The following is a 21,202-nucleotide window of genomic DNA, read 5'->3' as shown; positions in this document are numbered from 1 at the left end:
TCATCTTCATCTCAAAAGTTCAAATCTTTTTAGAATTTGTTTTTATATATAATAAGATTTTTTGTAAACTAAAGTTAACAAGTCATAATACATGTTTCAAATCGTCCAATTTAAAAAAAAAAATGCATTTCATACAACACAGACAAAATTCATCAGTACATTCTTTAAAAAACAAATAAACAAACAAACAAACAAACAAAAACTTTTAAATTTAAATAACTGCTATTCCTACCTAATTCCTTTTCTTCAGATGTAACCAGAAGAGGGGGCAAGCTGTCCTCATCACTAGGTAGAAGACTAATCTTATTGCCCACATTCTTGTCAATACCACATAGTAACCTATAATCTGAAGTATTAGTAACAGGTAAATTGCTGTTCACTAAAACACCAGCTGTTGGACTAGATGGTTCTTCAGTTCCTGCAAAAACATCATCATCTAGTGTAAAAGATCCAGAAGTAGGTAACCCCTCAGTTTCTGTGCTTATGGGCAGTTTTTCCACAGATGAAACCTCAGAAATAGGACTCTGAATTATCTCATTTCTTGTAATATCTCCTATTTCATTGTTTGGTTTTTCCAATGTAGCAGAATAGGCGTGATCCACTGTGTTTACCGTCTGTAAAGAATGTAATAAAAAAATCAGTTTATAGCCTCTGTTCAACTGTGAAATGTTCATCTCTATATCCAAACATACCATTTTAATAAGAATAAATAAAACCGAAATGGGCTCAGAAATTCTTCAGAAGCCAAATTTCCTGATATAATTTTAGCACCTTTAAAATTTTTAAACAAATATTTTTGTAAAGTGGATTCTAGTCTGCCAGCCACTCCAATTATAAGTCCTGAAACTTACCCTGATACAATTCTATATCAGTACCATTTGGCTTCTTCAAATTCAGGAGCATAAAGTTTAGCTTTACTGTATGCTCAGGTAGGTACTAATGATTTTAATTTTAGAGATTAGAAAAAGGAAGCAAGGAGGACTTCAGGATCTTAAACCATATCACACAGTGAGCAACTCAGTTTAACCCATGGTCTCCTCATGACAGCCAAAATACCTTGGATAAGCAAGTGAGAGGAAAAGGGGAAAAGACAGAGCGGGGAGTGGTTAGGCAACAGAATGGTAAATATAGTCCACAATAGTAACCACCAGTAATTACTACGTCTCAAATATGTTTTAAAAAGCCCTTTCTTTTAGACTGGCCAAACCTGAATCAATATTAAATGATACCTCTTATGAATTCCAACAATACTTTTCTAACCTATTTAGAACTTTCATTTTGTTAAAATATTGATTAGGGCAGGTGCTAGCTCAGAAACACTTTTGGTAATAATGGCTACTTGTAAAATATAACTCCCGAACTCTTACTGACAAACAGCATTTGGTATGTGAACTTGAACAGAGCATGATACATATCCATCTTGTCCAATGTATATATCTGAAATAAACCAGGTAACTGGCACAGAGTAAATACTCAATACATATTTGTTTAATGAATAAAATATTCCTACTTTGTGTATTAATATTTGCTTCTATGAGCATTTTGCTACTTTACAATGAGAATTCTTAGTGGAGTAGTAGTCTATATTATTTTTCTTCTTCTTAACATCTAATACATTTGTGTAAATGCAAACATAAATACACCACCACATACTTTACTAAGTCCTTGAAAATCATTAAACAAATACTAGCCTAAATCTCAGTTCTATTTCCCTATAGCAGTGTTTCTTAAAGTATGGTCCAAGGATTCCTTGTGGGTCCCAAGACCCTTTCAGGGAATCAGTGAGGTCCTAGGATTTTCTTCAAATAATTTCACCAAAACAACATATCACAACAGACTGAATATACATGCAATTATGAGAATTTTTTTCCTACTAAGTCAGACATTAAACTGAAATGTAAAATAATGTTATCCCTGCCCAGCTGGCATGTCTCAGTGGTTGAGTGACCTATGAACCAGGTGGTGAAGGTTTGATTCCCGGTCGCCTGATCCCCAGTGTGGTGCATGCAGAAGGCAGCTGATCAATGATTCTCTCATCATTGATGTTTCTCTCTCTCTCTCCCATCCTTTCTGAAATCAATAAAAATTATTAAAAATAATAAGATACTATCCCCGATTAAACTTTTGTTTTGAATTTTTTCTCATAATAGTATTTCTATTAATATTAGTTTATTTTTAAAAATATTTTTTTATTGAGTTTAGAGAGGAAGGGAGAGGGAGAGAAAGATAGAAATATCAATGATGAGAGGGAAACATTGATTGTCTGCCTCTTCCATGCCCTTCTGGGATCCAGCCCGCAACCCAGTCAAGTGCCCTTCGCTGGAATTGAACCTGGGACCCTTCAGTCTGCTGGCCAACACTTTATCTACTGAGCCAAACCAGCTAGGGCAATATTAGTTTATCTTAATTAATGAATTTTAAATTTTCTCAGTTTTAATATTGCTATAGTAATTATCAATAGTATAACCCACAAAACTTATAGCTTTTTTATTTTGTTTAAGGTATTATAGTAATATTAAAATTGAGAAGTTTTACTGGTGGGCCTGGGAAGCCCACGGGAGGAACCAGGTCACTACTCCCCCAATCGGTTAAGGCCCACCTTCAATTAAGACAAAGGGAGGAGATGTTGGGAGCTAGCAGAGTTGAGGCAAGCAACTCAGTCTTAAGGAAATAGAATTAAGTTCCTTCTAGCAGAGGTTGTGTGGTGCCCTGAGGGCTTGGCCAGAAGATAAGATTAACCTGGGGTTTAGCATCTGTCTTCCTGCCTCTTTCCCTTCCTGATCCTCCCCCCTAGATAGCCCAGCCTTGGAATATTGCACCTTGGAATGTCACACCGCCTCTGGCAATTAGTCAATCCTGTGTTGCCATACCAAAGACCCCCCTGCATGGGCGGCCCTGCCCCCCTTTGTCTCTGCTGTATAAATACAGCCATTTCAGAGAATAAAACTGAGGCTTGATCAGAAAATAAAATAAAATAAAATAAAATAAAATAAAATTGAGAAGTTTTAAAATTCATTAGCTAAAATAAACTAATGTTAATAGAAATACTTTAGTAGAAAAAACTTATTGCTCTTTTGAATTCTCAATAACTTTTAAGAGCACAAAATGGCATTGAGACCAAAAGTTTGACAATGAAAAGATAAAACCTAAAATATATTCTCTATATCATATATCTCTCATTTTAGGAAGCTCATAATGTTCAAAAAACACACTCTAATAATCACATAAGGAATTATCTACAAAATAAAATTTTATTAAATTAACAAGTCATTCTTTAGATTCCTTACCAAGGGCAGGTCTGGTAAGAGAGGACTTAAGTCTTCAGAACATCTTTTACTTCCAGATGATAATTTCGCTGTATCTGCAACTTCACCATTGGGCAATATACCATCTGCAAACCATACTCTCTTCTGTTCTTTGGAACATAATCCTAGATACAGTTTCAAAAATAAAACATTTTTACTTGGCAATATTGCAATGCTTTAATATAAAAATGGGTCAGAAAATGTTTTCAAAAGCTTTTGCTACTTATTATCAAGCCTAGAGAAATGGTCTTATGTGCAGCTAACCACAGTGGAAGTCTTTTTCTAATTCATACTAAGGCAGGATGAGCCTGGGAAGCACGCACTCAGAAAAGGAGTGGACAGGAGAGGTTATTTCTTAAAGACAAAGGAGGCAGATTTAAAGCCTATATTATTAAAACTAATTTGTAAGTATGGAGACTGAATATAATTTATGGACTAAGGCGCAAGAAAGAAAAATAGACTATACCAGATAAGGAAAGAAAAACATTTGGAAAACAGAAAGAAGCATAAAAATTTTAAAAATGAAACAGGAACACTTGTACGTAAGAGGTCATTTCTTTTTATTTATTTGATGAGAGAAGCATAATATATTTTATTCTTATAGATATTAAACTTTATTAATATTTATTAACATTTTCATCTCGTATTTGGAGGAAATAACTAGATATCAGCATAAATGTTTATTTTGTTATAAAGCATCTACAAAAGAAGGTTATGAAAATTTTTGCCAGATGACTTTGAAACATATGAAGATTAAAAGGATTCATATGTCTAGTTTCCAAAATACAATCCAGAGTAACAATGAAAAAACTAGAATCATATATAATTTTTGCATTATGAGTATACAAATTAAATTAGGTATCTTTCTTATATTTGCAATACTTTTATAGTTTAATAATTCAGGATGTCAATATAAGAAAATATATAAATATCTCTAAAAACAAATTTATTCAGCTTTAAAACTATAATATGTAAGCATACATTTGTTCAGATGGAAAAAGATACATTGGATATGATTATTACAATAGCTTTATTAACTCTGTTTCATGCACTTACAACTGTAAACCTACTTTTGCCCACTACTATATATGCTGAATCTCATTTAAGTTATAATAACTAAAACATAGCTATTAAGTGAGAAAGAAACTAAAGTACAAAATAATTGTCACAAGTATCTGAATTTGCCTTAAACTGAGAGTTAAAATCACTTTATAGCATGCAACAGACTAATAGTTGATGTTTAAAATGTGGATGGACTTGACTCAAGATCCTAACCTACAACAGGTTGTAAAAAAGAACAGAGTCCAAAGATTTAAAAACCATTTTTATTCTGGTAAAACACACATTTAAAAACAGATTTTTAAGGAAGCGGAAGTATGCCAGGTTTTTACCTATTGTTTCTCAAACCTACCTTCTCCACCTAGCTCTCTGATGTCATGCAAAGTCTGCAAAGTTCAACTCCCAGACCCTCTTGCTAGCTGGGCCTAGTTACTAATGGTAGGCACAGGTAGGAGATTAGAAGGTGAGAAGAGAAGGAATTCTTTCCTTTGAGTTCCTGCCAAGATTCTTGAAGTAGCAGCACCCCCAGATATAGCTACATGCCCCAGGATTTTCAGTACTCCTTTACTTCAACCCCAGAACACTCCTTCAGTCATCTGAGCACAAAGCTCATTAGTCTCCTTGTTCCCTCTGCCCTAGCATTGGTGGTTGTTTCCTGCTGTTACTAATCCCTGAGTCACTTGAGCATAATAGCTTTTTTGCTCTTTGTATAACCAGTTTCCTGTATTAAATTCCTTCTGCTATCTAGTCTGGCTTCTCTTGCCTCACTAGACCTTGCAACACTAGAAATTTTCTATTTTAATAATTTATCTTTAGTCTAAGACACAGGATTTTTTTCTAGTTACCTTCAACACTTGGATGTTTAAGGGCTGAGATTGGTAAGGTTGTAGGTGAAGAAGGTACACTTGATGTCTGGGTCTCCTGCAGAGGCTGGATGGTGGCACATTCATCAGAATGATTAGATTTAAGATTAGAACCAGTTGGGCTCATCATCCTTTCAAATGCCTGAGCTATAACGGGGAGAAAACAACATTAAAATCTCAGATTTTTTAAAATTTCAAAGTAAATATGACAAGTATTCTATTTTTCAAGTGGTAAGAAGTAAAAAATCAATGGCTTAGCAAGAAAAAGAAGTAGCACTTGACAAAGATCATGTCCTTCCTTTGGTTGGCAGCACTCCACACCTCAGTATAAGCTACCAATTACTTATTTTAATATACTTAGCTTATGTTTGATATCTATTAAAGAAAATTATTATTTAATATGACTATTTTTGCCTTTTATCCTTAGAGTCTATTTCTAATGTAGTAAGTGTGATTCTTTTAAGACATAGATCATATATCATTTACTCTGTTTAAAATTCTTTAATGATTTCCCAACCCTTGGAGTGAATAATTTAAGTTTCACAATGGCTCACAAGACCCTACACAGCCTACATCCTGACCTCCTCTGCCTTCTGTAACTGTCTGACCTCATCTCTCACTACAATTCCACTTGCTCATTATGATCCAGCCCCCTAGGCCTCCTTGATTTTCAATAAATCAAAAAGCACTCTTCTAGCTTAGGGTCTTTGCTTTTATTGTTCTCTCTGCCTTAGAATGTTCTTCCCATAGATATTCACTAGCTTTATTCTCTTCCTCAAATCTCTGCTCACATGTCATTATCATAAAACCTTACTCTGACCACCTTATAAAAAAAAATACAGCTGCTTGCCTCCAATCTGTTACTATCTATCCCTCTTACATTCTTTTATTTTCATTTAGGATATTATCATCATCTGATATTCTCCTTGCCTACTGTCCGTCCGCTTTTCCCAAATTAGTAAACTCTATGAGAACAGGGAGTCTATTTGTTCTCAGCTAGTGTGCCAGAATATAGAATGGCACCTGACTATTGCTGAATGATTTTTCACCTGAATAACATAGAACAGAACTGGTAGCTCTCTCGTCAGCATATCTCCAAACTGACCTGCTATAAATGCTGCCACTACTAAAATTGCCTTCCTTAAGTGACAGTAAGTAACAACATTCTTATGAAATGGCTCCACTAACCAACTGAAATCCAAACATCTTACTCTGAGTTTCAAAATAATTTCCACCTAATGGCACTCACACACATGCTGCCTTGAAACTTAACAATCTCAGCACAAATTCCTCAATGTCCATCTCTCTATTCAAATTATTTTTCTTATAACACTTCATGAAATGTGTCTCACAACCCGTGAGCCATCGTTCTCCTCTTATTTAATAACATTATCTTAAATGATCATTTCTACCATTCAATGCTAAAGGTGATATAAAAACAAATTATTATGCTTTCTTGTGGTATATTAGTAATGATAAAGAGAACCATAAATGAAATTACATGCTATAAGATATTGAAACAGAATAAATAAAAGATAGCTAAGTAAACAAATTGTTTTCAAAAGAATTTCTTTGATAAACCAATGTTTGAGCTCAGTAACATAATGAGAATCTTTAATAACTCTTGATCTTCTCCCCTTCTGGATTCTTATAGTCAGAAAATGTACTAATGTCCACCTAAGAATCTGACCTATCTATTCAAATGTTTCAAATCTTCCTGGCTAACAGCAGGAGCAGTTGCGTTCAAGGCTATTGAAGCAGTGTAAGAAAAAAACAGAATAACTATAAGCACTTAAGCTAACCTCCTCATAAACAATGGTGATAATATAGAAATGTAAAAAGATTTATACTCTATTATAATCTTCCAGAACACATGTCAACAGCAGGGAGTAAAGCAGCTTACCTCAAGCTAACAGACTCACATCAGAGCTTTTTGGAGAACTGCTGAAAAAATTTGTCTTCATTCAAAAGAGAAAAACAAATTATTATCAGGTATTGACTCTCCTGGCTAACAGGAAGCACTGCCTGAGCTAGTACACAGGCCTGGTATTTAAAAAGTCCCAAGAAATATTTGCTGGGAATTAAACGGTCAACAAATTTTAGAAAATGCCAAGAAATACTCAAAAGAACAAATATGTATTTGAGGAAAAAAACACAAAACACACAACATACACACACAACTGTGAGAATTCAAGACCACAAAGATTATTGCTCAGAATGGTAGCTAGCTAGGGAGCCGGAGAAACAGTAGGAAACACATAAAAACAAAATTCTAAAATTGAGAAGGGGAAAAAAATGAGATAAAAATATACAAATAGTGTGGCAGTCCTATAAATTTATGTATAAGATAGATATCACTATCTTATCTTTTATTCCCATTTTAGGTTGTAAAAAGTAAGAACTATTATCTTGTCTGGTGCTATTCATATATAGGATTAAATATCATCTATTAGTAGGTATACGATAAATGTCTAGATTAAAATGATAATGATGACAATGATGATGGCAAAAACAATAGGCAGATGAAATGCAGCACTTAGGGACTTGGTACCTGTTAAAAGTTAATGAAATGCCACTCCAGAAATTGAATGCTTCCTTTCCAAACTGGTAGCATTAAGTGTGACAGTAGAACAAAAAGAAGAGAAACCAAGCCTTAGGATGTCCCACCTAAGCCAGATAAGTCAACACTAGGTCCTCGCCTTAAGAAAATAAAGAAGTTTATCTGTGTCACAATCCAGTTGTTTTTAAGATATATTCAATTACTCAGAGAAAATGTCAGGCTACTACTCACCTTTGCTAATGGTTTCAAAGCAGACCACACAGACTCTTGCTTCCTTTTCTAGATACTGCAGTTTACACTTCCTATTACAACAAACACCACAAAATACCTATAAAGAATAAAATATCAAATTTTATTCTATTTCATGCATACTTATATGTGGAGGTAGGGGGAGGAGAGGCCCAACATCTAATTAACCAAAAACCATGTTTTAAAAATTATATAACTGTTTGAGTCACTATATTCACTATATTCATATACAGTTATTAAAATACTTTTATCTAGCCCTGGCCAGTATGGCTCAGTAGGTTGTCCTGTACAATAGAAGGTCTCTCTCTGGCTTGATTGCTGGTCAGGGCATATGTCTATGTTGTGGGATCAGTCCCCCTCAGGTCACATACAGGGCAACCAATTGATGTCTCTGTCTCTCTCTGTCCTTCCCTCCTTCTGTCCCTCAACCCCCCCCCCCCGCCCCACCCCTCTAGGCATGTACTCATCTGAGGGGGTTTTTTGTGTGTTTGTTTTTCTTTTAAAAAAGCAATGTTATTTCTATAGCCAACTCTCAGGAGTTTATAGATAATTAAGGCGGCCAGAACACAAATGAGGTCAGCTTCACTGTTCAGAACCTTATGTAAGCCAATTGTTTTCAGTGTTTACCTAACCACAACATTAACTATAGAGTAGTTCTGAAAGTAAGTATTCAAGGATAAATGGAGAACTGGCTGAATTGAGAATATCTGATGTGTTAATGTTAGGTAGATAAAGACAAGTATTCTTAGATTTCACAAAAATTAGTAAATAGTGTTCCTCATTCCCATTGCATAATACCCATGATGAGTTGACTTTTATTCAACTCTCAATCTATAAAATGATAATGCTTTCTATATTTCCATGTAGGTGAAAAATTTTAAATTAATTGAATTTTTAATAATCTATTAATGAGGTTTTCCATCACATAGAATTTCATTTAAAATGTGTCAAAAAGAATAAGACTAGAAGTTTTTGTATAACTTACCTTCCCACATGCCCGGCAGTGGTGTCGCCGTTTTGTGAAGGTAAATTTGACTTGGCAGTTCATACAGTTTGGAGCTTCTGAATCAGGAACCCACGTCGGCTGTTTCTGGCCCAAAACCAAGCCTTCTTTGCAAGTATTTACAGGTAGAGATTCTTCATTTGCAGTTACAAGACTGGATCCACTTTCAAAATTACTTTCTATATCAATGTAATTAGAGTTAAAACTAGCCTGAGGATCAGTTATAGAATTTGTAGTGCAAGTTGTTGGAGCAATGGTTATGCTGGGTTCACTTTCAGGCACAGTTGGAACACCTGTCTTATTTGGTTCTTTTGAACTCCTTGTTCTTGATGAAATGCTAAATTGCTTAGGTCTGGCCCCTCCAACATAAACAGATTGACTGTTAAAATCAGAGACTGACAATTCACTAGTAATTTCAGATTTACTGCTAACTAATGCTTGTTCAATTGGAATTGTACTTTTTTCCCCTAAAGAAAGGCTACTAATTTCTGTTGTATTTTGTTCATCAACTGTTTCATCAGGACTTTCCCCAGTAGCTCCTGCTTCAGCATTGAAGTACATATTACTGACATTTCCATCATCTGGGCTTTTCAAATCTATCTCATTCATTTGAGATTTTGAGTCACTTACAGTTTCTTCAAACGACTTTATGTTCCTTGTCTGAAGATACTGTTCAGTTAGAAAGGCGTCAAGTTCAGCATCACTGACTAGTGTGCCACCTTTTACGCCTTCATCAATATTAAAGTAACCTAGGTCTTGTCCATCAATATCATTGCTTAAAAAAGTGAGACCTTCACAATGACTGGAAGACTCTGGGGCATTTGCACCCAAAAGCTCCATTTGAGATTCTGCTGTAGAAGAATTGGTGTTATTAGAGTAATCCAAAGAGTCAACTCTGATTTCCTTCTGGTCAGGATCTTCCTCTTCATCTCCTATCTTTTCAATTAATGGTTGAGGAAGTATGTTTTTACATTTTTCTTGTTTCAAAAGATCAGTCTCCTTCAATGTTTCCCCATCCAGAATAACACTCTTCTCTATTTCTTCATGCACAGCTACTGGTTCTTGTGTATTATCTTTATGCTCATCCTGATGTAAACAATCACCATGTGTTTTACTTTCAATCAATGATCCACACAAAGACCCAGGTACTGGAAGAGAGGACAATGAGGAATATATATCTTCACTTGAAACATGTAAAGCTGAAGAATCTTGGATTACATCTGTATTATCTTTAAGACCTAAATTTGAGTCTTCTTTTGCAGATTGTTTTATAAATATAGCAGTCCTATCTTCTTGAAAGAAGTCAGGTAATTTGAAACTTTCATCTCTTAAATTCGAATTATTTAAGGATAAACTTTCATTTTTTGGAAGACTGCAAGGCAAAGCTTTTGGGCTGCCTCTTTCTTTTAAACATTCTGTGGCAGCGATGACCGCCACATGTACCTCCTCTTTTACCACACAGCCATCCTCTTTTACTAACTCACATGGCTGGTTCTTGTGTTGTAGGTTGTCTTTGGCGTCAGACATTTTGGAACTTTGTTGAATCAAGGCATATGGCATGTTCAAATCATCAACTGGTTCTAAATGATTAGGGATCTTTATATCCTTTAAATTTTCTTTTCCACTATAATTACATGAATCTGAAAGAGTTGTATCTGTGTTTGTATGCAATTCATTAGTGCCACTGATTTCTCTATTTTGTAATTCAGAGTTGACATAATTTTGTTCTTCTCCAACAGCATTATTACCATGGTCTGTGGATGAAACATAAGGAGTTTCTGACACTGAAGATAAATCCAATCCAATCAAAGAATCTGCACTGGACTTAAAATCATCTGGCAATAATTTTTTAATATATTCTTCATTATTAGTTACATGAACTAAGTTACCCGTGTCACTTATCAGATCACAGACAGGTTTACTACATCGTCCCATATATAAAGGCTGGATTTCATCTGAAGTGCCACCATCCACAGAGGAAAGGAGATCAAGTCCTGTTACGTTTTTCTCATTTTGTATAGAAGTTAGTCCCTCATCTGTTTTTTCGTTCGGTGAAATCTGATTTGTTTCATAGCATGTTTCTGATGAGACACCACAATTAATGCATTGCTGATCCTTTGGTAACAGTGAAGTTAACTGTGAGGAAGCCAACTCTGAAGAAACTGAACAGCGGTTAGAATCATATGCATTTTGTGCATCCTGGAGATAATCTTGTTCATCTAATTAAAATAAAGATACAGTGTTATTCAGGAGACCCAAATAAAAATTATTACAAAGATGTCATGTTTCGAAGACTTCCAAACTAACAACTTTTTTAGAGATAGAGTATTCTTTTGCAAAATAGTAATAACATCCAAAATTATTTTTATTTGGATTTAAAGTACTTGGGGTTTTACTTTTGACTGTCAATATCATAAAGTGATAGAAATTCACTCAAAATAACTCAGTTAAACTATAAAATCAATCTAAAAAATAACTGTAAAAACAATCTACCTTCACTGTTCCACCTTCCAGTTTCCTAGTCTTCATTTATAAGATGTGGAAAATACCATCTCTCATAGTAATGAAATACAAACTTATGTAGAGCTTTCAAGTTACTTTTAGCTGATTCATATGTTGGTTTCAAAGATCCTTCTTTTAGCTAAATTTATATCTGGAGAAAAACTTCTAGTTACCTTACTTTATTTTTGGCTATTCCATTTAGTGTAAGAATAAACCAATATGTTATAATGAAATAACGTGACTTTCTTATAGAAGATATCCATGTGACCAAAATCAAAACCAAATTTTACAAAGAGTACTCTATATCTGATATAACTGAATTAAAGACATTTTAAAATTTCATTAGTGACAAAAATGAAAAACCAACAAACCTGGATTCTGTTCAAAATCATCAAGGAGTTTGTCCAAGTCACTGACTGCTGCTTTAAAATAACTGTCCATCCTACTTGTAGACTTATTCAGAATTTAATTCTTGTATACCTAGAAAGTAAAAAGTATAATATTCAATAGTTCCTTTAATTCTCTAACATGTAAATATTATGCCATCTATTGTATGCCAAAAACATAGTCAGGATATAGACACAAATAAAATTTGAGAGTATTGCTTTGAGGCATCTATAATTTAGTTGGGAAATTTGCCTCTATATATACAAAAAAAAAAAAAAAAAAAAGACATGAAAACCAATTCTAACAACATAATATGCAAACATTAACTATTATAAAACTTGAAGCACTTATATAAATAACTCATGGATCAAAGAAAAATTCATAAATGAAAGTTAAAAATAGTTATAAGTACCATATATTAAATAATCCTATCTAATAAAAGAGTAATATGCAAATTGACCATCACTCAAAAACACAAAGATGGCTGCCCCCATGTGGACACAAGATGGCCACCCAAGGCGGCCTGCGGGGGAAGGCAGTTGTGGGCAGGCTGGCAGAGGAGGGCAGTTGGGGGGGACCAGGCCTGCAGGGGAGGGCAGTTGTGGGGAAGCCAGGCCTGCAGGGGAGAGCAGTTTAGGCAGACCAGGCCTGCAGGGGAGGACAGATGGGGGGGGACCAAGGCCTGCAGGGGAGGGTAGTTGGGGGGACCAGGCCTGCAGGGGAGGGTAGTTGGGGGGGACCAGGCCTGCAGGGGAGGGCAGTTGCGGGGGAGTAGGCCTGCAGGGGAGGGCAGTTAGGGTTGACCAGGCCGGTAGAAGAGGGAAGTTGGGGGAAACCAAGTCTGCAGGGGAGGGCAGTTGTGGGCAATCAGGCTAGCAAGGAGGGCAGTTAGGGGTGACCAAGTAAGCAGAGGAGGATAGTTGGGGGAGCCCAGGCCAGCAGGGGAGGGCAGTTGGGGGGGAGGGGACACTAAGCTGCAGGGGAGGGCAGTTGTGGGGGACCAGACCAGCAGGGGAGGGCAGTTGTGGGCAATCAGGCCAGCAGAGGAAGGCAGTTGGGGGAGATGAGGCCAGCAAGGGAGGGCAGTTGGTTGGTGGGGGGGGGGGGGGAACCAGGCCTATAGGGAAGGGCAGTTAGGGGTGACTGGGCCTGCAGGGGAGGGTAGTTGGGAGCAATCAGGCCTGCAGGGGAGGAAAGGGGCGACAAGACTGGCAGCTTAGGGCAGTTAGGGGTGACCAGGCCAGCAGGGGACAGCAGTTGGGTGCAATTGGGCTGGCCAGGGAGCAGTTAGGCGTTGATCAGGCTGGCAAAAGAGCGGTTAGGGGTAATCAGGCTGGCATGGTTGATCAGGCCAACACAGATGGGATCGGGCCTAAATGGGTGGTCATACATCCCTCAAGGGGTCCCAGATTGGAGAGGGTGCAGGCTGGGCTAAGGGATACCCCTCCCCCTGCACAAATTTCATGTATCAGGTCTCTTGTATAAATATACTACAACCAGAAAAAATACTGCATATAAAAACTTGTGAGACTCAGCAAAAGTAGTTCTTCAACAGATACCTAGGGCCTTAAATGCTTATACTAGAAAATAAGAAAGATTAAAAATTTATAAGCTTAGAGCAGAAATTAAAGAAATAGAAAACAAGCATTTAAGAGAGAACAAGAAAACTAAAAGTTAGTTTTATGAATAAAGATGAGCCTCTAATCTGTGTCAGGAACTACATCAAATGAGCCTGAGGCACCCTACAGAAACCTTATCAATGACTAATGTGATAATATCAAAAGGAGATGATAACAAGTTCAAGAGCTCCCACAAGCTTAAATGGGACAACTGGACATCAAATCAATGAAGACTGCAAAGGACTGAACATAAATCAAATAGATAAATAAAAAAAAAACCCAAGAGATCATAATGATGCTTAAAGCATAAACAAAACAAACCCCCAACCATTGGAAGGTTGCTAGGGTACTAAAACATTAATTCTGAAATTGATACATTAAAGGAAAAGAGCCAAGAATTTATCCTATCCTTTATTTACAAAACATGCTTAACCATAACAAAATAGTTGCTGAGGGAAAGTCTTTAAATAAGAATACTGTTACTAAATAAAGGAGGATATTAAAATCATCTCCTTAAGGACCCTAAAACCATAAATGGATTAGGCAATGGCTATCAATGGGTGAAATTCAGATGAAAGGTGGGATCAGGCCAACACATCTGAATCCATGGTCAATTTTACCATCAATAAGTACGGACAAACCAGCCTGGCTGGTGTGGCTCAGTGGTTCTGCTCCCAGTCAGGGCACATGACTGGTTGCAGGCTTGATCCCCAGTGGGGAGCATGCAGGAGAGAGCCAATCAATGATTCTCTCATCACTGATGTTTCCATCTCTCTTTCTCTCTCACTTCCTCTCTGAAATCTATAAAAATATATTTAAAAGAAAAAGTCATATCATTACAAATGAGGCAGTTTAATTTGTTCCTTTCCAAAAAGTGTACCTTTTACTTCTTTTTTTTTTTCTTACTGAATTAGAGAGGATTTCAATACATACTAATTAAGAAATGAGTAAAAGTTTTGAACAAGCACCTCACCAAAGAACAGATGGAAAATAAACATAGGAAAAAATCACTTTTCTTTTAAAAAAATATATATTTCATTGATTTTTCACAGAGAGGAAAAGAGAGGGATAGAGAGTAAGAAACATCGATGAGAGAGAAACACTGATCCGCTGTCTCGCAACTAAGGTACATGCAACCAAGGTACATGCCCTTGACTGGAATCAAACCTGGGACCTTTCAGTCTGTAGGCTGACACTCTATCCACTGAGCCAAACTGGTTTCAGCAACATCAATTTTCTTTAGGGAACTGCAGACTAAAACATTGAGATACCATTTCATATCTATTACAATGGCTAACATCCAAAAATCTGACAAAACCAAATGCTGCAGTAGGAACTCCCACTTATTGCCGGTGGGAAGGCAAAATGGTACAGCTGCTTTGGAAGACAGTTTGGCAGTCTCTTACAAAACTAAACAAATTCTTACTATATAACCCAGCAATCATACTATTTAATATTTACCCAACTGATTTAATGATTTATGTTCATACAAGAACCTGAATGTTTACAGCAGCTCTATCCATAACTGCTAAAATTTGGAAACATCAAAGATACCCGTAAGTGGAATATTATTCAATGATATAATTAAATGAGCTATGAAAGCCACAAAAAGACATACATAAAACTTAAAAGCTTATTTCTAAGTGAAAGAAGCCAGTCTAAAAAAATCTATATACTGTACAATTTTAATTATATGACATTCTAGAAAAGGTAAGACTACAGAGATAGTAATAAAAATCAGTGATTGCCAGGCAGGAGAGGGTTAAACAGGTAAAAGCACAATGGATATTTTGGGGTGATGAAGCTATTCTGTATGATACGTAATAGTGTGTACAAGACATTAAGCCTTTGTTAATACTCATAGAATTTATAACAAACAATAAACCTCAGAGCATGCTAATTTTTAAAAAATTATTAAGGTCAGGGGATCATCCAATGGAATTCAGAATGTGGCAAAACAATCTATCTAGATGTGTTACAAATGTATAAAACAAGCTCACTGGAGTGGAGAAATAAAGTGCTATCTTTGGAAATGAGTGGAGTATGTAACACTAAAGGCAAAAGGAACATGAGCATTGTACTTTAGTTGATAAAGTTGTTTCCCATGAGGGTACAGGTTAACAATTCTGAAATCACCATACATGTATACTGGAATTCAAATTAAATAATTTGATGGCTGATGGTGGGAGCCAGTTTTCTGTTTGTTAGAGGGAAAGGTTCTAAATAACCAAGGAAAGAAAGCTACAATGATCTATGTAGCAATGGATTTTTTGAGTTTGAGACATCAGTATAAACAAACTCATGTTTATCTTAATATGGCTACAAGTGATTAACATAGAAATATTTATAGATACTTGTATATAAATAGTATATACATATACATATATGCATACACACATACACATACATATACATATATACATATATATACATATATACATATACACATACATATATATATATATATATATACATACACGCATATATATATATTGCTCTGTCATTTAGGAGAACATAGAAGCAAGGCATCTCAATGGTAACAATCACAGTGGGTGCCCAGATCTTGGTTTCTCCAATAAAAGGAACCAAGATTCCTCGGAGAAATGGCTTATTCTAAGACTGGGGCAGGAAATATACAAGATGAGCGAGGAGCATCTTGTAATGCCAAGAAGTAAGAAAGTACACGCACATGCATGAGCAGAAGTGCACACATGTACACATGTGCACACACACACACACACACACACACAAAATGTGGGGATTATGTCAAAGGGATAGAGGAGTCAACTGAAAGAGCTCCCAAAACCAAAGCTGGAATAGTTTGAATAGTAAAATAAAGTAGTACTGGATTATAACCCAAAACTTAAAAAAATATATATATGAGATAAATAAATGATTAAATATGTAAATTGGGGGAACAAGACAAATTTCCCACGCAGAAAGATTTCAAATAATGCATATAGATACTTTGTTCTTAAGGAAGTGGAACATAACTTGCTATGCAGGTGTGTGCTGCACACAGTGACTTTCTAAAGTGTACAGTATGAAATATAACTGCACAGTGGAGAAACCTGACAAACACTACCTCAAGCCAGAGAACCAAGGTTAAGATCAACAGTAACAATTAATAATGACAGTCTGTACCCTCGGCATGATGTAATGAGAATGGCACTTTATCTCTGTTGTCTTCCTCCCAAAACATATTACCACAATCCAGTCACGAGAAAAAATCAGACAAATCCCAATTGACATTCTACAAAATAACCGACTAGTAATCCTCAAAACTCAAGAGGATCAAAATCAAATTATGTCTGAGAAACTGTTACAACCATGAGGAGCCCAAGGAGATGAAACTACGCAGTGTAATGTGGTATCCGAGAACAGAAAAAGTCTATCAGGAAAAACTGAGGTAATGTGAATAATGTGTGGGCTTCAGTGGTTCCTTAATCATGACAAATGTACTATATTAATGTAAGCTATAATAACAGAGAAACTGGGTATGGGGTATATGGGAATTCTGTACTCTTTGTGCAATTAACCCTTTAAGTCTAAAATGCTTCGAAAGTTAAAAAAAAATGAAACTAAAGCATTGGAAAATAAAGTTGAGAATTTTTTAAAAATTATGCAATTCAATAAATACTATTCACAAAGTATCTCCATCTATATAGCAATGTACTAAGCATTGTATTATTTGATGCAAGTTGTTTTTGAGTTTGACACTCATCTTCATCCAATAATGCTTATAACTGTTGATCTTCAAACTTTTTCAGTTGACCTGGACATTCTTTGTCTTTCACTCTTTTAAAGTGTTTAAACCAGCATTCACAAGTATCTTGAGATAGTGCATGTTTACTATAAGCCTCCCAAAGTATTCAGCAGCACTTTTCTTCAAAATAATGAATTAAAACTTCCCACAATGCTCTATTTTTCCACAATGCTCTATTTTTCCACAATGCTCTATTTTTGGCACAAAATTCGAAATTTTTAAGTGTAAAATGATCTATGATGTTAACACCTTCAGAAAATTTGACATAGGAAGTTTTAAGGCTTGTTGTCAATACAACAAAACAGCATTCATACCAAATCACATATATATCAACATATGTGTAACTCCATCTATTGAAAAAAATCTGCATTATTAACTGGTACACCTAGTACAAGAAGCAAGCAATGAATGAATAAATAAATGGGACAACAAATCAATGTTTTTCTCTCTCATTCTAAAATCAATAAAAATAAGTAAACAAAATAAAAAGAGCATCTCAGACACACTAATAGAGGTAAACTGGCACACTCTTTCAGGTAAACAATGTGATGATATTTATCAATATTCTCAAAAAGATTCCTAAAATTTTATCTAAATTCTTTTTAGAAATTTAAGAAAATAATCCTAAACAACCAAAAATATGCAAAGATATTTCATCAAATAATTAATTGAAACAATCTAAATAACAATGTTAGGACATAGCATAAAATGCATCAAAAGTAATGTTCATGTCTATCAAAACTTTTTTTAAAGCACATACTCTATAACTATCAATTATACTCCTATAGAAACACTAGCACTGTGCAAAGAACACCTCACAAAGAACTTTCATTGCTGCAATATTTGTAATAGTATAAAATTGCAAAGAATGTAAAAGCTCCTCAGTACAAGAATGATTAAATCAACTTTCTCAGACTGGGGGTCCAAGAATCCCTGAAAATCCCCTAGAACTTTTTAGGGGTTCTGCGAAGTCTTCCTTTTCCAAATATCTGTGTAAAGCTAATTTTTAAAAAAATATTTCTTATTGATTTTTTACAGAGAGGAAAAGAGAGAGAGAGAGTTAGAAACATCGATGAGAGAGAAACATCGATCAACTGCCTCTTGTACACCCCCCACTGGGGATATGCCCGCAACCAAGATACATGCCCTTGACAGGAATCGAACCTGGGACCCTTCAGTCCTCAGGCCTATGCTCTAGCCAAACCGGTTTTGGTTAGTTGATTTTTTTAAAGATTCTTCAGCCTAAACAAGAGAGCACACCAGACTAACCAGAGAAGCAAATATTAGAACGCAACTGTCTTCTATTAAGCCAGACATTCAAGTTATTTGCAAAAATAAAACAATGCCACCTTTCTCAGTAAATTTTTAAAAGGAAATAGTTATATTTAATATATAATGGATTTGTTATTGTCATTTTTAATGAGCAAGTAATTTTTTAATGTTTTGAATTTTCATTTCTAAAATGGTAAACACACTGCACTGGAAAATAAAACTCTTTTAGTCTTCAATAATTGAAAAAAAATTTAATTTATTTTAAAAGAGGAAAGGGAGAGAGAGAAACATTGATGTGAGAGCAAAACATTGATAGCCTCCTGCAGGCCCCCTACCAGGGATCTGAGATGGAGCCTGAAACAGGGGACATTTGCCCTGACAGGAATCCAAAGAGCTGCCTGTCAGGACATCACCCAATCAACAGCCACACTAGCCAGGGCTTCAATAATTTTTATGATGAGAATTAAATGGGAATTTATCTTTATTTATAATGTACCTGTTTCAAAAGATATTCTGTTCACATATTATTTGTGAAATCAAAAAAATCAGAACGTTATGTCTATAAAGTTTTAACACATGGGAAAATTCTTAAAATATAATTTTAAGCAAGAAAAACAGGCAAACCAACTGTATACACAAATTTTATCTTAATTAAGAAAATAGCCGAAACCGGTTTGGCTCAGTGGTAGAGCATCGGTCTGCGGACTGAAAGGTCCCAGGCTTGATTCCGGTCAGGGGCATGTACGTTGGTTGCGGGCACATCCCCGGTAGGGGGTGTGCAGGAGGCAGCTGGTCGATGTTTCTCTCTCATCGACATTTCTAGCTTTCTCTCTCTCTCTCCCTTCCTCTCTGTAAAAAATCAATAAAAATATTTAAATATATATATATATATATATATATATATATATATATATATATATATATATATATATATATATATATATATATATACCGAGACCGGTTTGGTTCAGTTGAGCGGATAGATCGTCAGCCTGCGGACTGAACGGTCCCAGGTTCGATTCCGGTCAAGAGCATGTACCTTGGTTGCGGGCACATCCCCAGTAGGAGGTGTACAAGAGGCAGCTGATTGAAGGGTCCTGGTTTCAATTCTGACCAAGGGCATATGCCAGCGTTGCTGGGCTGGATCCCCAGTAGGGGGCGTGCAGGATGCAGCCGATCAATGATTCTCATCATTGGTGTTTCTATATCTCCCTCACCCGTCCTCTCTGAAATCAATAAAAATACATTTATTTAAAAAGCTCGAAGATGAAGTCAAAACATTAACTGTAATTACCTTTAAATAATGGGGATATCATTGATTCTTTTTTCCTTATTCGTTATTATACTTAAAATTTTTTGACATTTAGCATATAGTTTGACACTGGGGGGAGGAAATAAAGGAAGGAATTGGGTGAAAAAATTATATAATACTTCTAGATCAAACCATTAAACTTCTGCCAATTCAAAAAAAAAAAAGGGGGGGGGACGAGTTGAAAATAATAAATGAAGGAACCTAATTCGTCCAAACAAGTTGCCTTGTTTTGTTAAGTAAAAACATTAACATCAAACTTATGGGCTGGTTTCCTTAAAAGAGTCTAACAAGAACATTCTTAATTTGGAATGTTAATTATGGAACAATGATTTGCAATCACGGAAAATACAAATAAGTCACTAGTTTAAAAGTTAGGTGCTCCTTCAGCACGTTTCAAAGGTACCAAAGGTGGTGGAGCAGGAACCCTGCCGCATCCTTCCGGTCTGAAAGGATGAGAGCCTGGACCGGGGCGGGACGCACCGGGGCGAAGACAAGAGTCAGAGGCGGGGGGTCGAGTCCCTTCGGAGCAAAGGCTCCCCCTTGGCGGGGACAACCAGCGTCCCCGCAGCCGGCCAGCCCCTCCCCCGGAGCGGCCGGCGGCCCGGGGCTCCCCCGGCAGGGACCAGCGCTCCAGGCGACCCGAGTGGGCAGCGCCGGCCAACAGCCGCCGAGATTGCCCCCGGGCCTCTCCGGCCTCCCGGGCTTTACCGAGGGGACGCGAGGCCGGAGGGCCGTGCCGCCCCGGCGCGCTCAGGGGGGGATCGGAAGAGGAACCGGCCCGGGCCCAGGCTCGGTCCCCGGAGGAGGAGGAGGAGGGCCGGACCCAGACCCTGCGGGCAGCGCGCCGGGCGGCACCCCGCCCCCTCCGGGAGGGCAGCGGGGCTGGGGGGACGCCGAGATGCAGGCCCCCGGGGCCTCTTACCTCCCCGCGCCCCGGCGATGCTCCCCGGGCACTCGATGCGACGCCGCCCTGGAGCGAGGAGCCGCCGGGCCGGAGTCCCGGGAGGGTGCGACGTCGGCTCCAGGTTACTTTCCCCGACCCGGGAGGGAGCGCCCGGCGCAGGCGCGGAGGCGGCTCTCCGCGGCGCGCACGCCCCGCCCCCCGGCCGCGGCCGCGGCCGCCGCAGTCCCCAGGCGCCTGCGCGCCGCGCGGCCCGGCCAGAGCCCGAGGCCCCGGGAGGCCCGAGGCCACTCACCGGAAGTGGCTGCGGAGGACGGGGTCCCCGGGACGATCGGCCTTAAATCTGGACTCAGTTTCCCACTCTAGGTGCTTTCAAACCGGGATCGGGCAGCGACCCGCGTCCG

The 21,202-nt window shown here is 37.4% G+C and overlaps 1 protein-coding gene across 4 annotated transcripts in view; it reads right to left on the bottom strand.

Annotated features, from left to right (window-relative positions):
- The window catches only part of ZFYVE16 (zinc finger FYVE-type containing 16), a 41,074-nt gene extending 20,120 nt beyond the window's left edge, over positions 1-20,954 (bottom strand). For 2 of the 4 annotated variants that reach the window (XM_036409362.2, XM_036409364.2), the window contains exons 1-7: positions 20,820-20,954; positions 11,913-12,021; positions 9,022-11,258; positions 8,019-8,115; positions 5,210-5,374; positions 3,288-3,430; positions 233-614 (exon numbers count right to left, since the gene is read on the bottom strand). In XM_036409362.2, the coding sequence (XP_036265255.1) occupies positions 233-614; positions 3,288-3,430; positions 5,210-5,374; positions 8,019-8,115; positions 9,022-11,258; positions 11,913-11,982 (3,094 nt within the window). In that variant the 5' untranslated portion in view covers positions 11,983-12,021; positions 20,820-20,954. Of the gene's footprint in view, positions 1-232; positions 615-3,287; positions 3,431-5,209; positions 5,375-8,018; positions 8,116-9,021; positions 11,259-11,912; positions 12,022-16,353; positions 16,359-20,300; positions 20,389-20,819 lie in introns of those variants that run through there. The other 2 variants (XM_036409363.2, XM_036409365.2) reach the window with 2 other exon arrangements.
- Positions 20,955-21,202: the final 248 nt, after the last annotated feature.

The sequence above is a fragment of the Pipistrellus kuhlii genome, unplaced genomic scaffold (assembly GCF_014108245.1).
Source record: "Pipistrellus kuhlii isolate mPipKuh1 unplaced genomic scaffold, mPipKuh1.p scaffold_m20_p_4, whole genome shotgun sequence".
In the NCBI taxonomy this organism is placed as follows: Eukaryota; Metazoa; Chordata; class Mammalia; order Chiroptera; family Vespertilionidae; genus Pipistrellus; species Pipistrellus kuhlii.
The sequence above is the reverse complement of the archived record's forward strand: the minus strand, read 5'-3'. Positions and strand labels throughout refer to the sequence as shown.